The sequence below is a fragment of the Periplaneta americana genome, chromosome 12 (genome assembly GCF_040183065.1).
Source record: "Periplaneta americana isolate PAMFEO1 chromosome 12, P.americana_PAMFEO1_priV1, whole genome shotgun sequence".
Lineage (NCBI taxonomy): Eukaryota > Metazoa > Arthropoda > Insecta > Blattodea > Blattidae > Periplaneta > Periplaneta americana.
In genome coordinates, this window is record NC_091128.1 from 160,804,735 (window position 1) to 160,817,156 (window position 12,422).

General features: G+C 35.6%; 1 protein-coding gene across 3 annotated transcripts in view; it reads right to left on the minus strand.

Moving 5' to 3' along the window:
• LOC138711073 (Golgi resident protein GCP60) overlaps nt 1-6,994 on the minus strand; it is a 48,125-nt gene extending 41,131 nt beyond the window's left edge. The window contains exons 1-3 of one of the 3 annotated variants that reach the window (XM_069842382.1): nt 6,567-6,993; nt 4,061-4,202; nt 3,819-3,959 (exon numbers count right to left, since the gene is read on the minus strand). In XM_069842382.1, the coding sequence (XP_069698483.1) occupies nt 3,819-3,959; nt 4,061-4,202; nt 6,567-6,756 (473 nt within the window). In that variant the 5' untranslated portion in view covers nt 6,757-6,993. Of the gene's footprint in view, nt 1-3,818; nt 3,960-4,060; nt 4,203-6,566 lie in introns of all 3 variants that reach the window. The other 2 variants (XM_069842383.1, XM_069842384.1) reach the window with 2 other exon arrangements.
• Nucleotides 6,995-12,422: the final 5,428 nt, after the last annotated feature.

Here is a 12,422-nt window from a genome sequence, read left to right on the forward strand (position 1 = left end):
AATTCTTTTATTGAGTGATATTAATTGAGAGAGCATTTTAGTTATTTCTGCTCTTTGAGATGAAGGTGTGTGTTTAGAGACTATTGATAGAATAGCTGCTTTGGAGTCTGACAATATAACTGCATTCCTAAATTTATTGATGTGGCATAGCAGATTCCTGAGACATTCACTTATTGCAATGAGTTCATCATCAAAACTTGTTGTTCCATATCCAAGTGATCTATAAAGTGAGAAGAGACAGCACGTAACACCTGCACCGGCACCTTGTTCTCTGGAGATCAAGGATCCGTCGGTGTATAAATGAAGCCAGTTTTGTGGAGGGTACCTAATATTAATTGTCTCTAAAGACAATTGTTTCAGTATTTCAGTGTTTACTTCTGATTTCAGTATTTCTTCTGTTAAATTTAGATTATATTCTATATTTAATAGAGTTAAAGGGTTTGGTTTAATTTGTAAGTTTTCTTTTAAATTTGGGATATTGATTTTCTGTTTTAATTCTTGAACAATGGATATGAAACTTTTTTGAGTTTTCAATCTACAGAGAGGACTGTATGAATGCCAATTGTTTCCTGGTAATCTGATAAGTTTTTCATATTGAATCAGTGTTTTTTCTTCTAATCTTTAAAATGTGCAAAATGAAAAAGAAACAAAAATACCATAACTTCCTCAAATTGATGTAGTAAATATAAAATGACATGAAACTTTAAAACAATCACAGTAGGCTACTTAACCAAAAAGGCTGGATATAGGCTTTAGACCTATTCTTATAAATTAAACAACACAGACTTTTTGGTGCCAATGCAAATCAAATCAGGTCTGTTATCACTGAAACACACGAACTACGCATATAAATGCAGTTATCTTAAAAATCACGTTCATTTTATGTTCAATACTAAACAACTGATTGAGAGATTTAAAAAAGTGCACAAGCAGTCCCTGGTTCAGCAAACACATGATCATTGCATAACGTATAGGAAGTTAAAATATTTTAAACTAAAATTATTCACTAACATACCAATTTATTTGTAGCAAATAATAGATAATACAACATTTCCAACTCATAATTTTCTATTTTATCAATATTTTTCAAGATTTTCCAGTGATGCATATCTGATATAATTGGTAATGAAGAAAAACAAGGCTTGCCAACAAGAAATGTTAATTTTCTTGTTAACATTATTGTGATTCTAAAATTACTGAGGAATTTAGTGGAAGGCAATATTGTTACAGAAAACTAATTTCAAATATTGAACTCTGAAGCAAAAGGCAGATGGAAACAAAAACTAATATTGATAATAACAATATCCAGACTAGAGCAAAACACTTTATCCCTGACATATCAATGAAACAGATGTTTCATTTAATATGAACCTAGTTGTATCGTGAACTTAAATCCAATGTTGTATATACTGTATTTACAAGTCATTTATTTTTAACTTTTTTGAGTTGCCATACCCATAAATTGAAGAAAATCCAATCATGCAAAAAGAAAGAAAACTGTATCTTTTTATTTTCTTTTTTGTTTCCTAAAAACTGGGATATTTGTGTGCCCTGAGAATTATTTTTGGGATGCCAGAATACAGATCTCAATTCTGGTACAGTCCCGGAAAATCCATGATCGGGACATATAGCAACTATACTTGCATTGCTGATCTTGGATGTATAAAAGCCCGATGCTTAAATAAAGAATATGTTTCATATTTAAAAAGGTAGTAATTAAGCTTAATGACATTTATAATTAGATTACTAATCTCCATTCCATACAAAAAAACTCCGCATATAAATAAACATACACATCTGAAGCCCTTCCAATTGGCTGCAGGATGAAGAACCTCTTTATGCAAATCTACCTTTCAAGTATAGCTCCCTGTGAAGATGATTTCAATAATTTCAAGAAAAAATTGTTCCGGGGTCGGGTATTCCATAATACATGTCACTGTTCATTAACAGAAAACCACAATCCAAGTCACACTGAATTTGTGTGCATTCAATGTTGGATGTTTGACAGTCTGTCAGCCCACTTTAAAGTATGTGGATATAAAGGGAAAAATTGAGTCGGTGTCTGGTAGAATTCCTGGATAGCTCAATTGGTAGAGCGTTGGTGCACTTAGCCACAGGTCCCGGGTTCGATACCTGGCTCCAGAACAATTTTTCCCTTGAAATTATTCAACCTCTTTATGGAATCTACAATGTGACATTAATACTAGTTCCCTATCTGAAAGCACACCTCTTATATATTTTCAAAGTCTTAATGGCAAACTTAGGCCCATAACACACTTGAAGAGTTTTCGCTAGCAAGAAATGCGTTTCGAGAAAATTCAAAGATTGATAACATGGATTCAAATGGACGTCCACAAACTGGAAGAGATTCTCGTTCGAGGCAAAAACCTCGCACGAGTTTCTCGCGGGAATCGGTAGCTCAGCAAATTTTCTTGACATATTTATCAAAGATGTTTGACATTTATACTCTTTATGACGATTGAATGTAGAGAAAGATACCACAGGTGGCGATGAATTGTATTGTTTTTATTTGAAAACGAGGAAAGATGGCTGATAATTGCAGTGAGAAACTTATCGAACTTGTACGATGTCACCCATAGACCTATTTATATGATACACGGGATGAAAACTATAAAAACACAAAACTGAAAGAAGAAATCTGGAGACAAATATCAGACTATCTGAAAATAAATACAGCTATATTTTATTTTGATGAGATTTAATAGTATTAATTAAACATTTGAAATAATGTATCTGCATGTCTTAACAATTTACATAATTTTAATCAGAACATAGCAAAGAATCCTCCATCATATCATGAATGGCAAAAAACTGAGGTCCATTCAACCTGAAATAACGCCTAAACATATCATCATTCAAATCGAAACCAGAAAACTCGCCCTTATTTTCGTAAGATACAATGTGATTTTCAGATATTTCTGGCTTCAATTTTAGGCCTACTTTTTCTTTTCATTAACAAAATATGTTCATGTAACTCCATTTCCTCATCATCTGAATACTCAGATTCAACATAGCATTCGTACGTAATTTGTAAAGTACGACAATATACTTACAGGTTATAGCCTATATTTAAATACGACAATATACGTAAATACATAACCTATAATATTTCTCCCAACGAGTCATTACTATAATCAGAAAAATGCTTCCTGCATGAACGCTGTGCATAGATGATCATATGTGATCTGTGATAGCGAGAACTCGCCAAGTGTGTGGAGGAAGGCTCTTCGCCTCTTTCTCGCAACACATTTCTCGCTAGCGAAAACTCTTCAAGTGTGTTACGGGCCTTACTATTTTTCAAACACGAGAAGGAAATACGATATTTAAAGCAGTTTGATGGTCGGTTAATCAGTTTCTATTACTGTTTGCTCCAAGTATTGTATTATAATACAGTATCAGTGCTATTGTATGCTGGTAACATCCTTCGGCGCATATACAGTAATAGCGCAAGCTATAATGGCTGAATCAGTTGCCAGTAATTCAGGCTTAAAACATGATAAGGGAAAATCTTTTAGAAATAATCTGTTACTGAATGTGGATGCTTCATAATGTAAGATATTCTTGTAAAAATCCTGCATGCATTCAATACTTTATATTAGGTTGTTAGCTTCAAATAATTATCTGTTATGTCACATCATCTGTCATTGCTTCACAACTGTCAATGCATGCCTCATTTTCCAGCACAAACTAGGAGCAATCAGCGGTTGGGGCGCGAAAGGATTTTGCGTTATGTCTGTTGATATGCGGAGTCTTCTTGTATGGAATGAGGTATTAACAGAGTGTTGGTTGCTACTCACGCCAGTCGTTCACGCTCCTCCACATCCCACTTATGTGCCTCAACAAAGGGTTTGAATAAAGGGCACAGCCTGTCCATGAGTTCAACAAAGCCCAACATGGCTTCATCCCGACTAGCATTTCCAAGAGCCTGCCATGCCAATCTGTGGATAAGGTAACACGATAGGAGAACACACTTCAGATGCAAATGCACGCTTGCACATCAAAGCACACAATAAATTAATAACAAATGCTAGTTACGCACCTTCTGTCTCGCCCGATCACATCCAGTACCCCTAATGGAGGCAGTGTTTCTGGGTTGAACTTCCCATGGCTCACTTGACATGTGTAAGCAACGAGTTTCAACTTGTCTTCATATGAGAGATGTACGGCTTTGCCTTCTTTTTCTGTGAAAAAAGAAAAAAAAAATCTTTATAGCTTATTGCAGCAATGGCAACGATGTACAGATGTATTTTTTTTTAGACCTAACACATCATCAATTTGGATCACAAGAACTATTAATAGGGGTTGGGGAAGAGTGCAGAAGCAAAGCATGATGGGCAACAGTAGGCGAGAAGAACAGTCATACTCAAGACGGAAGGGGTAGGCAACAGGGAGGAGAAGCACCTGCATCTCATTTTCTTGCGTTTCCCTACTGGTTCACAGAGAAAAAGCTTGTTTCGTAAGATGGAAACAGTGTTAGGTTAGGTTAGTTTAGACTTTTGGAACACCTTGAAAGAAAGGGCACATTCTTAGGCAATAAAATTGTGAGTATATAAGATACAAGACATAGCAAAAGCCTAAACCAGACCTAGGCACTAATAACTCAATTGAGTCACTAAACTACACAATCCACCTTCCCCAGCTGAGACAATAATGTTTTGGCCAGATAAGAGTAGACAGGAAGGCAAGCATTGTTCAGTGATGGATTGTATAAAGTGGGCACCATAGCTTTTATGAACTCTCGGCTCTCACTGGTCGCCTGAAATCCACCACTGATGCACAGTACTTACTGTGTATTTGTTTATAAGGCGGTGTAATTGAAAAGGATATGGATGGGGGTTTCTGCGTTCCCTTTCCCTTCCCCTATGTACCCAAGGCTGACCTAAACTAACCTAACCTGTCAGTGATTCAACCACAGCGAGTTTTCGTAAGGTTGAATCAGTAACAGGTTAGACTCGGTTAGTTTAGGCTTTTGGTATACCTTGGAAGAAAGGGCACATTCTTAGATAACTATAAGTATATGCAAGGCATACAAAAAGTCTAAACTAACCTAATCTCGCTTTTTCTCTGTGATCAGTAAGGATATGAATGGAAATGAGCTTATGTGTTGTCCCTCACAGCCGTCTACCCCTTCCACCTCGACGGAGTGATCCCTCCTGCCCACATCTCTCCATCGGTCCCCACTTTCACAGCAACTTTCAACCCTTATTCTGGGTGTGAAATTTGTGGCGGCACTCAATTTCTTTTTATGATATCTATGACTCGTCTAGGACCGAAGAATGTGAATACATTTGTACCTTAACGTGGTAACGCTATAATAAAGAAATACTAAGTTACCCTGCAACTTATTGTACTATAAACACTGTGCTGCAGAATGAGTGATGTCTTATAACTCACAAGGAAACACAAGCCTAACCATAACTTGTTCTAAGGGGACTAAACCAACTGATATTCATCCAAAGTTTTCATATTTGCTTCTGGACTGCTTGTATAGGGACACGCAATGCGTCAACTTTTTAAATACGTCTGTTTTTATAGCAACAGGAGATGCCCTACTTATGAAAAACAAGTATAAGCAAATTAATAAACAAAGGCCCTTTTTCTTGTATATTGCAGCAATTTTTGACACTAGAAAAATGTGTTAAAATAGTTGAATGTCAGTTCATCACTATAAATGGCAATAGTATATTGATCGTCATGGAAACAGAGCATTAATGCTTTCTGCTCACTGGCTGCATGATATAACAAAATCAGTTCCACGTTCGGCTGTACTCATGTGTCACGCAAATTCTTTAATTCACTATAGTAAATAACAAAGAAAAACAAGAAATTAAATTTACAGAATAAATGTTCAAGGAATCGCTAACACAATTTCCAGCCACTTCGCGCCTATTTACCGGTACTATACAGAAAAACAATCGTATTATTGTGGTGATGTAGAGACCAACGAAATCGAACAAAGTGTAAAATGACTTCAAATACGAAAAAATTTTGATCACTTATACATCTGTCATTTCATAACACATTTCATTAGAGATTACCACTTGTCAACATATAAAATAAACAATGAGTCGACAAATTTTGTGTAAGATGGCTCACAATACTAAATTAACATATACTAATGCGTCGTAACACTCAAATGTTTTAAATCTAGGCTACTGTCTAGGCCTATACGGTTATGTTAGGTTGGATCTTTAGCCTACTTGACAATCTCGGGAACGCGCCACAGTACATAAAATCCTTTGTTTTTTGTAGTAATGGTACTGTCCTGATATTAAAGACAAATGTACATACAATGTACAAATCTTGCAAAAACCATTGCTGAAAAAACGAAAAAAAAAAAAAAAAAATGTTGCAACTACTTTTTGAATCTGTCCTTGGAAAAGTTACTTTCTTCAAAGTCAATAAAAAGCTTCATCTTACTGTTATTGTTGGTTTTCACAAGTTTACTTGTTGTAAAAAAGAATTAAAATAACATATATAACCAGTAGGTCAAGCAAGATAATGTGAAAAGTTATAATACAAAGGTACAATGACTTCTGGCTTACCTTTATAAAATCGTAAAGCAAGACGATACAAATCATTCAGCCGGAATCCCCAATTCCCCAGCGATTCTTCATCTTCTTTACTAGCATCACCGTCTATATTTGAGCGGTTAAAACTATCCTCTGAAGCAATACTCAACCGATCTAAATGACCATCTACTTGAGAAACATCCCTGTCAGTCGCCATTGTCATACACGTATACCGGTGCACATTGCAGTACTGAATTGAGGCGTTTGAGATTGAAGTTGTGATGTGAAATTGCTCTGCAATTTAAATGCTTGTCTTCGCTATTTATTTTAGTTCAATGTATACTCTACAATTTTATGCGTTACAATTACACCTGACAGTTGTTAAGGAGTTTAATTTTATTTAATACTATGCTAATGAAAGAAATTTCTTAACAGTTAATAAATTCGCCTTCATCACTGCTTCCGGCGGGATATTTCGCGCAATCTGTTCGTACGATGTTGTTGGTAGAGATGGGTAAAAAATAACACAACAGTTATTTTGGAACTGTTCCGGTCTCGGAACTGTTGCAAAAATGAACAGTAGGTCGGAACCTCCTGTTCCGAAATAACAGTGTTCCGACTCCGAGCTGCTCACTTGCCCAGCTGTTGCGGGCTCGCAGTACCGCGTTGCACAAGGTATGTTCCGACTCCGAGATAACAGTCGGAACGTCGGAGCTTGTTCCGATGAACCAACGACAGCTGTAGTTACACTGTTCTCGTTGTTCTTTATGTTATACTTGGAACTTCGTTGGATGAAGTTGGTACTTGAAACTCTCACGTGGTTGGAAATTGAAATCCTTGCGGTGGCGCGAACTTTAATATCAACATTTGTAAGACTGGCCAATCATCTGTAATGTTATAGTAAGTATTTAATAATCTGTAATATTCATTCCCGCTTTATGGTTTATTTCACCATTAGTTGACTAATTCTGTTTTATAAACATTCTACAAAGTCATAAAGTACGCATACTATTATTAATTAATTGATCAGCTGATTCTATACAAAGGTTAAAGTCGTAAATGGTAATGAGTGGTTTAGTTACAATGTCTGTATGTCGTTTGTTGAGGTTAAGTCTGACAAGCACAAGTTTTTGTGCTATCTTCTCTGTTATCAAAGAACGACAAAAATGTTGTAGCATTATTTGTTGGAAACTACCCATATAAGTACTGATTTGGAGAGCGAGGTTTAATGCGAAGTTTAAATTACACTTTGGTAAAGATGCGATTCCAACATTTTACTAACCCACTGCGGGGTTTCCAGGTTTCAGTACTGCCAATATATATCTTTTTTATTTATGAAATTGTAATATATATTATTATTATTATTATTATTATTATTATTATTATTATTATTATTATAACTGTGCATTAAGAAAAGTAAAAATAAAAATTAATGATTTGTTTTTTTTTTTATTATGTAATAGAGAGAACAGAAATTACATACCATATGTTTTAAATGTTATATTATTTTTTTTTTAGTTGGCTACCATGTCTTTATAACTTTATGTACGAAAACAAAGTGTTGTATTCTGTCCTTGTAGTCAACAGCTGTGTAATTACTAACATTAAGCTTTTGAGTTCTGTCCGCATGCACAGCAATTTTCCAAAATCGATTCGAATGTGCATTGCAGTGCCATCTATAGATAAGAATGTGTACTATGTCATGCCTATGAGTGCTCCAGTGTGAGCAGCATGGTGAAGAGTGAGGGTACTGTACCGTTCGTTTGAACGACTCAACGACTCCGACTCATCACCACTGGTGACTGTTATTTCGGAACTGTTATTTGGAACATAGTATTTTTTCGGAACCGGAACAGTCGGAACTGTTCCGGGAAAAGAACAACTTCGCCCATCACTAGTTGTTGGTGCAACTGAACCACATTAACCTGTCGAGTGTTGACAAAACACGTCAGCTGCAAGTGAAAGCTGTAGCTCCGCTTACTATATACTGTATATATGGTCTTTGCACTTGGTTATTTAACGACGCTGTATGAACTATGAGGTTATATTTAGCGCCGATGGCATTGGTGATAGCGAGATGAGGCCGAGGAATCGCCATAGATTGCCTTACGATTGGGGAAAACCTTGGAAAAAGCCCAAGCGGTAATCGAACCCGCTCCCGAGCGCAATTCCGGATCGGCAGGGTCTATGGCTGTTACATTGGACTAATTGAGCAATAGGAGCCATGATTACTGCATCACTGGTTACAATATTGGAATTTCATCTATTATAAAGCAGTCCAAAGACTGGTCGGAACCTCGTAAGTGATACAAATAAGGCAACTAAGCCAGGAGATAATAGGGTAGGGTAGCCGGTTCCTTTCCATTGTATACATCGCTGACTATAGTAACATATTTCACTAATCAGACTTAAAATTCATAGTTTCCTGACAGAGGACAGGTCTTTTACTGCAAACCTAGCATTCTCCAATTTCTCCTATTTTCTGCCTTCCTCTTAGTCTCCGCATATGATCTATATATCTTAATGTTGTCTATCATCTGGTATCTTCTTTTGCCCCAAACTTGTCCCGTTCACCATTTCTTCCAGCGCATCCTTCAATCAGCAGTTTCTTCTCAGCAGCTGACTTTTTCTCTTCCTGATCAGTTTCAGCATTATTCTTTCTTCACTCACTCTTTCTAGTACAGCTTAATTTCTTATAGTCTATCGATTTCACAGACTCCATTCTTCTCCATATCCATATTTCAAATGCTTCAATTTGCTTCGTCGTAATGTCCATGTTCCTCCCTCATATAATTTAACACTGCACACAAAGCACTTCACTAGTGTCTTCCTTAGCTCTTTTTCCAGAGGTCTGCAGTATATGCTCCTTTTCCTATTAAACGCTTTCTTTGCCACTGCTATCCTTTTGACTTTCAGACTTAAGATGTATACAAACAACATTGTTCTTCCTCTGAGACACTTCAGGTGAGATGTACCACCTGATAATAGATGCAAAAGCCAGAACCGCAATCACACGTTTATTATAATAGTCTATATGTTTTGGAAGCCTGGTTCAGGACGTTGCACTGTGTGAATGTTTGTGGAGTATTGGTGGGATGATTATAATTGTGAGGGGAAACAGTAGAACCCCGAGAAGAACCCCTCGCTTTCACTTTGTCTACCACTAATTCCTTCATGACCCAGATGGGGATCAAACTTGGGTCGCCAAGTTGGAAGTTAGAAGGCAGAGGATCGTAGGCCTATTAGTAGTACAAAGTTACAGAGGAAAAAGTTAATTTGAAGAAACAAGCATATAGAAATGTCTACAAAAGAAAGAGATAGTCATAGTAAAGAGCTACCGTGTCTACTCGAAGATAAGAAACCCCCCCTTTTTTTTTTTTTTGTAAAATTTGGTCGTACAACGAGTATATGGAGGCATAAAAACAAGAGTGCTGCTATGTAGCAGTTGTTTAATAACACAAATTAAAAAAAAAAAAAAAAAAACACGCAAACCCCCCCCCCCCCCCCGGCACGTGAGTTCGAAGTTTTATAACTTTTATTCAGAGCGAGACAGTACTGCCAACCATTTCCACCTGCCAGTCACATTTCAGTGACGCAATTTGTGTTCAAACCATTCATGCTTCACATAAGGATACACCTATAATGTTCCTCTGACACTTGATTATAAATAGACCCACTCACTCCACCCAAAAATCTGGGTGCACCACCGTTTTACTATAAAAAATAACACTTCAATAAAGAAATGCCAACACACTAACCAATTAATTGGGAGCATAGAAAATTTTGGGAGCATGACAAATGATACAATCATTGAAAATATCTACCAATAACAAAGTTTACTCAAAAAGAATTTCATATAAAGACTTGGTAGAATATTTTCAAGATTATACTCCAAGAAAAGAGATTAGAATTAATTAAAAATATAATGAAATATAGGATCACATCACAGTCTAGTATATACAGTCACGAAGCTCAATACGTAGTAAATATGCAAACATTAGATAGTTGCTCACCACTAGGATCGCTAATATCGCCTCATTACAGGCAATGCAAAATAGTACTGGCACAGTCTATTGTTTCTAGCACCCTCAAAACTCAAGTTTCGTGACTGTATATAGTAGACTGTGATAACATAAGAAACAGATGTTAAAATGATTCATATAAACAGTTGTTGAAATTGCTTAAAAAAAAAAAAAAAAAAAAAAAAAAAAAGTAAATAATAATAAATCCCCACGCTAAGTTCAATATTCATTCATTCACAGTTTTCTGCCCAAAGACAGGTCTTTCGCTGCAAACCCAGCATTCTTCAATATTTCCTATTTTCTGCCTTCCTCTTTGTCTCCGCATATGATCCATATCTCTCTGATTTCTTCTGCCTACAACTTTTCTCCTGTTCACCATTCCTTCCAATGCATCCTTCAGTAGGCAGTTTTTTCTCAGCCAGTGACCCAACCAATTCCTTTTATCAGGAATTAAATATGTGGCAGCCTTTCAAAATTAATTAAAATGTTGGAATATTATGTTAAAGATGTATGAATGGTGCAGATAATCCTGAAGAATTGTGAACTTCATACAGCATCTATTACAGCTGCTGGAAACTTTGGACGATCATAAACCTAAACTGTTTAATTATTTATTTATCCCTTTCAAGTCTGAAAAGAGTAATTTATCTTCTGCAATTTAATTTTATATCCGTAAATTTACAACAATTTATGTAGCCTAATATTTTTATAATTCAATTATTTTTACAATAATGAACAGTGTCACTTCGTTTCTTAACATTTCATAATGTTTTAAGTGAAAAATAAATAATGCCTGGAAACAGAAAAAAAAAAAAAAAAAAAAAAAGAAGAAAAATAAAAACAAAAAAGAATAGGCTCACAGAAAGAATAAACTGAATGCATGAAAATGAGTCAATTTCATGTGCAGAACTCTGAAATAACACACAACATGATAAGTAACATATGTAACATAACTTTTTATCTTTTTCATGTAATGGCTGGGTCCTTACCTTGCTGTTATTCACCCCGATTCTCGTGGCTCATACCAAAAAGTGTGCAGCACTCTTGTATCTCCCTAAAGCAGCTTGTACACAATCAAATTCTTCTTTCAATTCAATACTTTACAAGAAAACTTGTCAAAGACTGTTTCATACTGCTAAAGATTTGACAAGATTTTAAAACATGTGCTTCAAGTGCACTGTAACCTATGTAGGCCCACCTACCAAATATTACAACTTAAATATGTAAATCCTTTGGAGAATAACTAGGCTATACAAAACAATACTTGTATTCCTTAACTGTACAGTGCTCTAAAACGAAGAATATTACAATTGGATGTTGTTTTAAAACAAAATATTTACAATTAGTATTCACAGACTTCCTTATCTCTGTGTCATGACAACTTCTATGCTTTGCACAATGAAGAATATCACTTCGAAACTAGTCAGCCAGATAATTTCCTCATATTATCACAGTAAAGAGTTACAAAGTCAATCAGTGATTATATAAGTGTTAAAAGTGTATATAGAACAATCGTCTAATTCATAGGTTAGAATCTTCAGTCATCCAAAAATACATGTATCAGTACTTACTCAACAATATCTGCTTTGCAATTTTCTCATACTTATAATTTTCCTTTGTTTTATTGTGGTATTTCACAGAACCTACAGTGTACAAAAATGAGTTTAATCCATATAATTAAATTAACTTGCAAGCAACTCGGCAAGAATGCCATTTTTTTTTTGGCGCCATAATATTTTGGAATCCCATTGGTCAATTCCTTGAAAGTAGTCACAAGTCTTAAAAAGGCTTGTGAAGTGTTGAATTTGAAGAAAATTGGATCGTGTACAAGCTTTCAGGAAGGTGAAGAAATGACAACGTTTTAAAA